At 36.6% G+C, this 13,328-nt stretch overlaps 1 protein-coding gene across 5 annotated transcripts in view; it reads right to left on the bottom strand.

Annotated features, from left to right (window-relative positions):
- The window catches only part of GCFC2 (GC-rich sequence DNA-binding factor 2), a 73,719-nt gene that overhangs the window by 57,976 nt on the left and 2,415 nt on the right, over positions 1–13,328 (bottom strand). For all 5 annotated transcript variants that reach the window (XR_014234846.1, XM_082356969.1, XM_082356967.1 and 2 more), the window contains exon 2: positions 10,942–11,067. Coding sequence is in view for 4 of the 5 variants with exons in the window: in XM_082356969.1 (XP_082213095.1) it covers positions 10,942–11,067 (126 nt within the window). In the remaining variant the exon portion in view is untranslated. The remainder of the gene's footprint in view (positions 1–10,941; positions 11,068–13,328) is intronic.

Genomic DNA, 13,328 nt, shown 5'->3' with positions numbered 1-13,328 from the left:
TATGAAAGTAGAAATCAACCACAGACAGAAAAATGGGAAAAGAACAAACACATGGAGACTAAACAACACACTAATAAAAAACCAATGCATCAACAATGAAATAAAAGAAGTCAGAAAATACCTCAAGACAAATGACAATGAAAACACAACCATATAAAATCTATGGGATACAGCAAAGCAGTTCTAGGAGGGAAGTTGATAGTGATACAATCCTTCCTCAAGAAACAAGAAAATTCTCAAATAAACAACCTAACCTACCACTTAAAAGAATCAGAAAAAGAACAAACAAAACCCAAAGTCAGCAGAAGGAAGGAAATAATAAAGATCAGAGAGGACATAAATAAAATAGAGATCAAAAAAACAATAGAAAAGATCAATAAAACCAAGAGCTGGTTTTTTGAAAAGATAAACAAAATCGACAAACCTCTAGCCAGGCTCACCAAGAAGAAAAGAGAGAGGAGCCAAATAAATAAAATAAGAAATGGAAGAGGAGAAATAACACTGATACCACAGAAATACAAAAAATCATAAGAGAATACTATGAACAATTATATGCCAACAAATTGGACAACCAAGAAAGATGAACAAGTTTCTAGAAATATACAGTCTGCCAAAACTGAATCAAGAAGATACAGATACTTTGAACAGACTGATCACTAGAAGTGAAATAGAACTGGTAATAAAAAAACTCCCTACAAACAGAAGCCCAGGGCCTGACGGCTTCACAGGGGAATTCTACCAAACATACAATGAGGAACTTATCCTTATCCTTCTCAAACTCTTCCAAAAGACTGAAGATGAGGGAACACTCCCAAATTCATTCTATGAAGCCACCATCACCCTGCTACCAAAACCAGACAAAGACACTACAAAAAAAAAGAAAATTATAGGCCAAAATCTTTGATGAATATCAATGCAAAAATCCTCAACAAAATAGCAAATCAAATCCAAGAATACATAAAAAGATTATATACCATGATCAGGCTGGATTCATCCCAGGGTCACAAGGATGGTTCAACATACACAAATCAATCAATGTGATACACCACATTGACAAAAGGAAAGCCCAGAATCACATGACTGTCTCAATAGATGCATAAAAAAAGCATCTGACAAACTTCAACATCCATTCATTATAAAAACTCTCACCAAAGTGGGTATAGAGGGAACATATCTCAACATAATAAAAGCTATTTATGACAAACCCACAGCCTATATAATACTCAATGGTGAAAAGCTGAATGCCTTCCCACTAAATTCTGAACAAGGATGCCACTCTTACCACTTCTTTTTTTCTTAGTCAGTATACATTCCAGAATTTATTCCAATACATTACCAAGTACATGGGTCAAAGGAGAAAAATATATTACCATCTCATAAAATAATCATGAAAGATTTAATTCTGCTTACATTTTAAAGAAATGTAATGATTCTAGGCAATGGTGCTATGTGTACTTGATTTTTCTACAAGGAATGCAAATAAGAATTGTGTCTCTTATTTATTTATTTATTATTTTATACTGGAGTATAGTTGATTAACAATGTTGTGTTAATTTCAGGTATACAGCAAAATAATTCAGTTATACATATACATATATCTATTCTTTTTCAAATTTTTTTCCCATTTAGGTTATTACAGAGCATTGAGCAGAGTTCCCTGTGCTACTCAGTAGGTCTTTGTTGGTTATCTATTTTAAATATAGCAGTGTGTACATGTCAATCCCAAACTCCCAATCTATTCCTCCCTCCCACCCTTCCCCCCTGGTAACCATAAGTTCATTCTCTAAGTCTGTGACTCTGTTTTGTAAATAAGTTCATTTGTATCATTTTTTTTTAGATTCCGCATATAAGTGATATCATATGATATTTGTGATATTTATCGAAAAGAATGAAATAATGCCATTTGCAGCAACATGGATGGACCTGGAGATTATCATACTAAATGAAGTCAGTCACACAGAGAAAGACAAATATCTTACCACTTCTATTCAACATAGTTTTGGCAGCCCTAGACACAGCAATCAGACAAGAAATAAAATGTATCCAAACTGGAACATAAGAGATAAAACTGTCATTATACATAGATGACATGATACTCTATACAGAAAACCATAAAGATTCCACATAAAAACTATTAGAATAAATAAATTCAGCAAGATAGCTAGGATACAAGATTAATATACAGAAATCTGTTGCATTTCTTTAACAATGAAATATCAGAAAGAGAAAGTAAAAAAACAAACCCATTTAAAATCACATCAAAAAAAAAAATTCCAAAAAAAAAAAAAAATCCTAGGAAGAAACCTAACTAAGGAGGTGAAAGACCTATATGCTAAGAACTATACATAAAACAGTAATACAGGAAATTGATGATGATTCAAAGAAATGGAAAGATATCACCTGCTCTTGGATTGGAAGAATTAATATTGTTAAAATGGCCATACAAGGCAATCTACAGATTTAATGCAATCCCTATCAAATTGCCCATGATATTTTTCACAGAACTAGAACAAATAATCCTAAAATTTATAAGGAACCACAAAATACCCAGAATTGCCAAAGCAATCCTGAGGAGAAAGAAGAAAGCTGGAAGCATAACTCTCCTGGACTTCAGACAGTCCTATAGAGCTACAGTAATCAAAACAGCATGGTATTAGCACAAAAGAAGATATATAGATCAATGGAAAACAATAGAGAGCCTAGAAATAAATACACACAACTACTGTCAATTAATCTATGACGAAGGAGGCAACAAAAACAGACTCACAGACATAGGAAAAAACTTATGTTTACCAGAGGGGAAAGGGTGTGGGGGAGGGATAAATTAGGAGTATGGGATTAATAGATACAAACTACTATACATAAAAGAGATAAACAACAAGGACCTACTGTACAGCACAGGGAACTATATTCAATATCTTATAATAACCTATAATGGAAAATAATCTGAAAAGTATATATATAACTGAATCAGTTTGCTGTACACCTGAAACTAATACAATATTGTAAATCAACTATACTTCAATTAAAAAAAAAAAGAATAAAGGTTAATATCATGCCCAATTGATAAGCAGTCTCTGCAACAGTGCACATCTCAAGGCCAATATTCCAGTACTGGATCATTCTAATAGTTCTATCATCTGAACAAAAAAATAAACGCACTCCATCTTCTACATACCAGTCCTTAAACTTATCTCATTCCTTCTTACTCTTTTCCTGTCCAGAAAAAAAGAAAAAAAAAAAAAAAACCACAAAGTGTTCCTTACAGGACAAGTTTTCATCTTCCAATCAGTGTTTCTCAAAGGGGCATCAGAGGAGGGACAATTCTTCACCTTGGTAAACTGTCCCACATTCTTTATCTGTATCATTTCTTGCCCTCAGGGCATTACATGCCAGCAACACCTCAGGCACTATGATAATTTAAAACTATCCTACATATTTCCAAACACTGCATTTTCTCCTTAGGTTCCCAATGCTACCTACACTTTACAATTACTGCCTTACACTATCTAATCTGCCATCTTCTACAGCACCACTGTTCAGTACTGTAACCACCAGCCATATGTGACTATTTAAATTTAAGTAAATTAAAAGTCCAGTTCCTTAGTCACACTAGCCACATTTCAAGAACTCTATAGATACATGTGGCTAGTGGCTAACGTACTGGTCTGTGAAGATACAGAACCTTCACAGAAAGTTTTATTGGACAGCACTGTACCTAGAGTCTAGACAAAGCTTCACTTGTCTACTAGGCTTCAATTCTTAATACTGGCTTCATCACTAATTACTTCTGTAGTTTAGTGAACTTGTTTAAGAAAAAAAATTAGAAGAGCTTCTGGATCCTGTTACTTCACATGTTAATAAAGCACTTACTACTATACTACAAATCTTTAAAAAAATATTTTAACAATTATACTTCAAATTAATGTTTCCTTTATAAAGCTATACATTTTACTTTGTTTTCCTCAGAAGGGGTCTTAGGCTTCATGAGACTGAAAAGAGTCCACAGCACAAGACAAGTTACGAACCCTTGAGCTAGAGTAGAAGGCCAATAAATATTTCTGGCTTTTTGGGCCATAAAGTCTCTGTTACAACTTCTCAGCTCTGCCATTGTAGTGCAAAAGCAGCCAAAGACAATACATAATGAATGAGCATGGCTTTAATAAAATTTCATTCACAAAAGCAGACAGTGGCCCACATTTGGTCCACAGGTGGTAATCTGCCAACCCCAGAACTGGATTTATCTTTCTAAAACACAAAAATGGTCATGTCATCTATTTGCATAAAATTTTCAGTAGTTCCCTTAAAACCCTGTATTATCTGACTCCAGTCAGTCCCTCTGCTTTCTTTTTGTTCTTCTTTATTAAACTTAAACCAAGTATTTTCAGTCCAACAACTACATTTTAGTTCTCTGCACATGCTATGTTATCTTCCCTAGGGTTTTATATATGCTACATCCTATACCTGAAACATCCTCACAGACAAATTCTTACCATTTTTAGATACTGCCATGAATCACCCAGTATAGCACAGTGGTTAAGAACCTAGGCTCTGGAGCAGATTCCCTGGGTTGGAATCCTAGCTCTGCCTCTTATAAGCCATCTGACCGAGGGCATGTTATGTAATGGAACCGAGCAGCCAATTTTGGTCCCTTGACAATCATTAGTAATGACTTATTTGCCCCACACTTCACTAGAGTTTATTAATAATAAGAATCACTGGTATAGGAGATTGGTTCAAGATGGTGGAGTACAAGGACGTGCGCTCACTCCCTCTTATGAGAGCACCAGAATCACAACTAACTGCTGAACAATCATTGACAGGAAGACACTGGAACTCACCAAAAAAGATAAACCACATCAAAAGACAAAGGAGAAGCCACAATGAGACGGGAGGTGGGGCACAATCACAATAAAATCAAATCCCATAACCACTGGGTGGGTGACTCACAAACTGGAGAACAATTATACCACAGAAGTCCACCCACTGGAGTGAAGGTTCTGAGCCCCACGTCAGGCTTCTCAACCTGGAGGTCCGGCAACAGGAGGAGGAATTCCCAGGGAATCAGACTTTGAAGGCTAGCGGGATTTGACTGCAGGACTTTGACAGGACTGGGGGAAACAGAGACCCCACTCTTGGAGGGCACACACAAAGTAGCGTGCACATCAGGACCCAGGGGGAAGGAGCAGTGACCCCATAGGGGACTGAACCAGACCTACCTACTAGTGTTGGAGGGTCTCCTGCAGAGGTAGGGGGTGGCTGTGACTCACCGCGGGGACAAGGACACTGGCAGCAGAAGTTCTGGGAAGTACTCCTTGGCATGAGCCCTTCCGTAGTCTGCCATTAGCCCCACCAAAGAGACTGTAGCCTCCAGTGCTGGGTCACCTCAGGTCAAACAACTAACAGGGAGGGAACTCAGCCCCACCCATAAGCAGACAAGCAGATTAAAGTTTTACTGAGCTCTGCCCACCACCAGTCCTTCCCATCAGGAAGCTTGCACAAGCCTCTTAGATAGCCTCATCCACCAGAGGACAGACAGCAGAAGGAAGAAGAACTACAATCCTGCAGCCTGTGGAACGAAAACCACATTCACAGAGAGACAAAAGGAAAAGGAAGAGGACTATGTACCAGATGAAGGATCAAGATAAAACCCCAGAAAAACAACTAAATGAAGTGGAGATAGGCAACCTTCCAGAAAAAGAATTCAGAATAATGATAGTGAAGATGATCCAGGGCCTCGGAAAAAGAATGGAGACAAAGATCAAGAAAATGCAAAAAATGTTTAACAAAGACCTAGAAGAACTAAAAGAACAAACACCTTGAATAATTAAAGAAAAAACAGACATGAACAATACAATAACTGAAATGAAAACTACACTAGAAGGAATCAATAGCAGAATAACTGAGGCAGAAGAATGGATAAGTGACCTGGAAGACAGAATGGTGGAATTCACTGCTGCGGAACAGACTAAAGAAAAAAGAATGAAAAGAAATGAAGACAACCTAAGAGACCTCTGGGACAATATTAAACTCACCAACATTCACCTCATATGGGTCCCAGAAGGAGAAGAGAGAGAGAAAGAACCTGAGAAAATATCTGAAGAGATTATAGTCGAAAACTTCCCTAACATGGGAAAGGAAATAGCCACCCAAGTCCAGGAAGTGCAGAGAGTCCCAGGCAGGATAAACCCAAGGAGAAACACGCCAAGACGCGTAGTAATCAAATTGAAAAAAATTAAAGACAAAGAAAAATTATTAAAAGCAACAAGGCAAAAATGACAACATACAAGGAAGCTCCCGTAAGGTTAACATCTGATTTCTCAGCAGAAACTGTACAAGCCAGAAGGGAGGGACATGATATATTTAAAGTGATGAAAGGGAAGAACCTACAACCAAGACTACTCTACCTGCAAAGATCTCATTCAGATTCAAAGAAGAAATCAAAAGCTTTACTGACAAGCAAAAGCTAAGAGAATTCAGCACCACCAAACCAGCTCTACAACAAATGCTAAAGGAACTTCTCTAAGTGTGAAACACAAGAGAAGAAAAGGACCTATGAAAACAAACTCAAAACCAGTAAGAAAATGGTAATAGTAACATACATATCGATAATTACCTTAAATGTGAATGGATTAAATGCTCCTACCAAAAGACACAGGCTTGCTGTATGGATACAAAAACAAGATCCAAATATATCATGTCCACAAGAGACCTACTTCAGTCCTCGGGACACATACACACTGAAAGTGAAGGGATGGAAAAAGATATTCCATGTGAATGGAAATCAAAAGAAGCTGCAGTAGCAATACTCATTTCAAATAAAATAGACTTTAAAATAAAGAATGTTACGAGCCACAAGGAAGGACACTACATAATGATCAAGGGATCAATCCAAGAAGAAGACATAACAATTATAAACATATATACACCCAACATGGGAGCACCTCAATACATAATGCAAAAGCTAACAGCTATAAAAGAGGAAATCGACAGCCACACAATAATCGTGGGGGACTTTAACACCTCATGTACACCAATGGACAGATCATCCAGACAGAAAATTAATGAGGAAACACAAGCTTTCAATGACACAATAGACTAGATAGATTTAATTGATATTTATAGGACATTCCATTCAAAAACAGCAGATTACACTTTCTTCTCAAGTGCACACGGAACATTCTCCAGGATAGATCACATCTTCGGTCACAAATCAAGCCTTGGTAAATTTAAGAAAACGGAAATCATATCAAGAATCTTTTCTGACCACAACGCTATGAGATAAGAAATAAATTACAGGAAAAAAAACGTAAAAAACACAAACACATGGACGCTAAACAATATGTTATTAAATAACCAAGGGATCACTGAAGGAATCAAAGAGGAAATCAAAAATACCTAGAGAAAAATGACAATGAAAACATGACGATCCAAAACCTCTGGAACACAGCAAAAGCAGTTCTAGGTGGGAAGTTTATAGCAATAAAATCCTACCTCAAGAAACAAAAAATATTCCAAACAATCTAACTTTAAACTTAAAAGAACTAGAGAAAGAAGAACAAACAAAACCCAAAGGTAGTAGAATGAAAGAAATCATAAAGATCAGAGCAGAAATAAATGAAATAGAAACAAAAAAAACAATAGCAAAGATCAATAAAACTAAAAGGTGGTTCTTTGAGAAGATAAAATTGATAAACCTTTAGCTAGACTCATCAAGAAAAAGAGTGAGAGGACTCAAATCAATAAAATTAGAAATGAAAAAGGAGAAGTTACAATGGACACCACAGAAATACAAAGCATGCCAATAAAATGGACAACCTGAAAGAAATGGACAAATTCTTAGAAAGGTATAACCTTCCAAGACTGAACCAGGAAGAAACAGAAAATATGAACACACCAATCACAAGTAATGAAATGGAAACTGTGACTAAAAATCTTCCAACAAACAAAAGTCCAGGACCAGATGGCTTCACAGGTGAATTCTAGCAAACATTTAGAGAAGAGGTAACACCCATCCTTCTCAAACTCTTCCAAAAAATTGTAGAGGAAGGAATACTCCCAAACTCATTTTACGAGGCTACAATCACCCTGATACGAAAACCAGACAAAGATACTACAAAAAAAGAAAATTACAGACCAATATCACTGATGAATACAGAGGCAAATCTCCTCAACAAAATACTAGCAAACAGAATCCAACGACACATTAAAAGGATCATACACCATGACCAAGTGGGATTTATCCCAGGGATGCAAGGATTCTTCAATATATGCAAATCAACCAATGTGATACACCACATTAACAAACTGAAGAATAAAAACCATATGATCATCTTAATAGCTGCAGAAAAAGCTTCTGACAAAATTCAACACCCATTTATGATAAAAACTCTCCAGAAAGTGGGCATAGAGGGAACCTACCTCAACATAATAAAGGCCATATACGACAAACCCACAGCAATCATCATTCTCAATGGTGAAAAACTGAAAGCATTTCCTCTAAGATCAGGAACGAGACAAGGATGTCCACTCTCACCACTATTATTCAACATAGTTTTGGAAATCCTAGTCATGGCAATCAGAAAAGAAAAAGAAATAAAAGGAATCCAAATTGGAAAAGAAGTAGTAAAACTGTCACTGTTTGCAGATGACATGATACTATACATAGAGAATCCTAAAGATGCCACCAGAAAACTACTGGAGCTAATCAATGAATTTGGCAAAGTTGCAGGATACAAAATGAATGCAGAGAAATCACTTGCATTTTTATAAACTAACAACAAAAGATCAGAAAGAGAAATTAAGGAAATAATCCCATTCACCATTGCAACAAAAAGAATAGAATACCTAGGAATAAACCTACCTAAGGAGGTAAAAGGCCTGTACTCAGAAAACTATAAGACACTGATGAAAGAAATCGAAGATGACACAAACAGATGGAGAGATATACCATGTTTTTGGATTGGAAGAACCAATATTGTGAAAAATGAATATACTACCCAAAGCAATGTACAGATTCAATGCAATCCCTATCAAATTACCAATAGCATTTTTTATAGAACTAGAACAAAAAATCTGAAAATTTGTATGGAGACACAAAAGACCCCGAATAGCCAAAGCAATCTTGAGGGAAAAAAACGGAGCTGGAGGACTCAGACTCCCTGACTTCAGACTATACTACAAAGCTACAGTAATCAAGACAATATGTTTCTGGCACAAAAACAGAAATACAGAATAATGGAACAGGATAGAAAGCCCAGAGATAAACCTACGCACCTATGGTCAACTAATCTATGACAAAGGAGGCAAGGATATGCAATGGAGAAAAGACAGTCTCTTTAATGAGCGGTGCTGGGAAAACTGGACAGCTACATGTAGAAGAATGAAATTAGAACACTCCCTAACACCACACACAAAAATAAACTCAAAACGGATTAAAGACCTAATATAAGACGGGAAACTCTTAGAGGAAAACGTAGAAAGAACACTCTTTGACATAAATCACGGCAAGATCTTTTTTGATCCACCTCCTAGAGTAATGGAAATAAAAATAAAAATAAACAAATGGGACCTAATGAAACTTAAAAGCTTTTGCAGGGGCTTCCCTGGTGGCGCAGCGGTTGAGAATCTGCCTGCCAATGCAGGGGACACGGGTCTGAGCCCTGGTCTGGGAAGATCCCACATGCCGCGGAGCAACTAGGCCCGTGAGCCACAACTACTGAGCCTGCGCGTCTGGAGCCTGTGCTCCGCAACAAGAGAGGCCACGACAGTGAGAGGCCCACACACCGCGATGAAGAGTGGCCCCCGCTCGCCACAACGAGAGAAAGCCCTCACACAGAAACGAAGACCCAACACACCCAAAAATAAATAGATAAATAAATTAATTAAAATAAATAAATAAAAAAGCTTCTGCACAGCAAAGGAAACTGTAAACAAGATGAAAAGACAGCCCTCAGAATGGGAGAAAATATTTGCAGACAAATCAACGGACAAAGGATTAATCTCCAAAATACATAAACAGTTCATGCAGCTCAATATTAAAAAAAACAAAGAACCCAATCAAAAAATGGTAGAAGACGTAAATAGACATTTCTCCAAAGAAGACATACAGATGGCCAAGAGGCACATGAAAAGCTGCTCAACATCACTAATTATTAGAGAAATGCAAATCAAAACTACAATGAGGTGTCACCTCACGCCAGTTACAATGGGCATCATCAGAAAATCTACAAACAACACATGCTGGAGAGGGTGTGGAGAAAAGGCAACACTCTCGTACTGTTGGTGGGAATATAAATTGATACAGCCACTATGGAGAACAATATGGAGGTTCCTTCAAAAACTAAATATAGAATTACCATATGACCCAGCAATCCCACTACTGGGCATATACCCAGAGAAAACCATAATTCAAAAAGACACATGCACCCCAGTGTTCACTGCAGCACTATGTACAATAGCCAGGTCATGGAAGCAACCTAAATGCCCATCGACAGACGAATGGATAAAGAAGATGTGGTACAATATACAATGGAATATTAGCCATAAAAAGGAACGAAACTGGGTCATTTGTAGAAATGTGGATGGACCTAGAGACTGTCATACAGAGCGACGTAAGTCAGAAAGAGAAAAACAAATATTGTATATTAACGCATATATGTGGAATCTAGAAAAATGGTACAGATGAACCAGTTTGCAAGGAAAACAGTGACACAGATGTAGAGAACAAACGCAAGGACACCAAGGGGGGAAAGTGGGGTGGTGGGGGGTGGGATGAATTGGGAGATTGGGATTGACATATATACACTAATATGTATAAAACAGATAACTAATAAGAACCTGCAGTATAAAAAAAGAAAATTAAACTTAAAAAAATCACTGCTATAGAAAAATACTAATATTAGAAATAAAGTTCTTAAACAAAATTCAAAAGTTACCAACCTAGTGATGTAAACTCTTCTTCCAGCGAGCTAGAGCTATTGGAAGATGAACTCTGATCATCTTTAGTTTCTGAAGAACGATGTGTTCCATCCTCTTCATCTGTTGAAAGATCAACCGCTCTGGATTCTAACAGGATGTTTTTTGAATATAACAAGAAAGAGTCAAGATGTTGCAATCAATAATTGAAATTATGAAAAATACATGGCATATGTAAAATATGGTGTTTTAATTTTACTCCACATATTTAAAGTAGATATGCAGATCTTTCTCTAACTTCCATTCTTTCTGAAATCAATGGATGGTCTAATAAATGTACAAGGATGTATCCTATTTGTGTTATCTACTTAACTAGTAAAATAGTCCCTTCATTAAAGAATGAAACAAAAAGAGGAAAGGGAACATAAGAGAAAAAAGAAAATGACAAAAAGTGAAAGAATATTTAAATGAAAAAAGAAAAATAGTGATAGTGAATAAGTAGAAAAAGAAAAGAATACTTAACGTACATTTCCTATGTGCTAGACATACTTAAGTCTGTTTTACAAGATTTATTTCATTTAACATTCACAACTCTATAAAGTAAATGCTATTACTGATGAGAACACTAAGGATTGGAAAGGCTAAATAACATGTCCAATGTCACAAAGTTACTAAATGGAGAAGCTGAAGAAGAATTCAATCTAATTTCATCCAACTCTGGAATTTAGGCTCTTGTAATATAAATACTAAGTTACATTTCAATGGCTGGTGGTAAGAAGTACTATAATGAGTACTGTAGCCTCAAACCAAATCATGGATCTATTTCCATTGTGTGATTCTGGAAAGGACACAGTCAATTAATCTATTAAACAAAAACAGCATTAAGAGAGAACACCCACAGAGGTATTGTGAGAATCCAATGAGCAAAGTGTAAAGGAATTTATGGTATTATTGACAAAAAAGGACTTGTTAGTTCACAAATATTTTGTAATAGTTGTGAATAACCTTAAGATTTAAGATTACATAAATAAGTACTCTTATACTAAGAACGTTCCTTAATTAGAAAACCTATATAAATTTCAAAAAAGCTGGAGTAAAATCAAGAATTAAAAGACAAAGTAATATATTGCTTCTTGGCCTTTTGGCTAAGATCAAGTGTAAAAGACAAGGAATATAGCTATAGCTTACATTTTTCTTAGCTACTGCTATTCATGACAACTCCTACATCTTCTTAAAGTGAAGTAAAGTTACACCAGAGCAGTGGTTCTCAGAGTATGATCCATCAACCCTTGGAGGTCCCTCAGACCCTTTCAGCCGGTCTGAGGGAAAAGCCAAACTACTTTCATCACAACATTAACATGTTACTTGCCCTTTTTACTCCGTTGGTGGGTAAAACTGCTAATCTTTTAGTATGAATCATAACAGTGATACCAATGTGCAGAAGCATCCACTGTATTCTTTGCCACCTTGTACTAGCAAGAAAAATAGTCAGTTTCACTTATTGTCCTTAATGAAGCAATAAAAATTTAATTTTATTAAATTTTGGCCCTGAGTACATATCTTTTTAATATTCTGTGGATCAAAATGGAAGCATGCATAAAGCACTTCTGGCACATACTGAAATGCAATGGTTGCCTCAAGGAAAAGCACTTGTGTGATGAGCTGCAAGTTGAACTTAACCACTGTCTTCGAGGAGGAAAACCTTTCTACTTGAAAGAATGACAGACAAACTCTAGTTATTCAGACACGGGTATCTGACAAACATTTTCTCAAAAACGACCAAAGTTGTGCCGATCACTTCAAGAATTAGAGATTTCAAGTCAAGTCTATAATTTTGGGAAAACATACCCTCTACTGTGAACTTGATAGCTTTCCAATACTTAAAGACTGATGATGTTAGTAGTAGCATTAAGAGAGGTTTTTTTTGACATTGTGATAAATTGTACCAACACTTGCAAGAACTGCAACTCGGTGAACCACTACTTTCCAAAGAGTCAATGCATGATGTTACCAATCATGCATGGGTAAAAGAGCCATTCAAAGTGCAAAACACACCGACAGATTTTAATCTAGTGGAGTACAAAAAAATTGACTGATATGGTTTCAGCGTTCTCGTGCCAACTAAAAATTGGCACTTGCCTTCTGCATCTACAAGGATTAAGTCACAAACTGCTGTAGCTGCTGATTTTCAACACACCCTGAAAGGAGTTCAGGACAGAGATGAGGAATGAGGTACTCTGTGCTTTGGGAAAAACTGGCAGAACAGGCCTTCAGACAGATATTTTCAGAAGATTTTATGAGCCCAATCCTTACATCTCCTCATATCTCGAAAAGCACTAAAATCATTAATGGTGACGTCTGCTCCTCATGACTAGCAGCAAGCCTCTGCCAAAATGTGTGTTTGACCCCAC

Source organism: Balaenoptera borealis (assembly GCF_965194805.1).
Source record: "Balaenoptera borealis genome assembly, chromosome: 15".
NCBI lineage: Eukaryota > Metazoa > Chordata > Mammalia > Artiodactyla > Balaenopteridae > Balaenoptera > Balaenoptera borealis.
The sequence above is the reverse complement of the archived record's forward strand: the minus strand, read 5'-3'. Positions and strand labels throughout refer to the sequence as shown.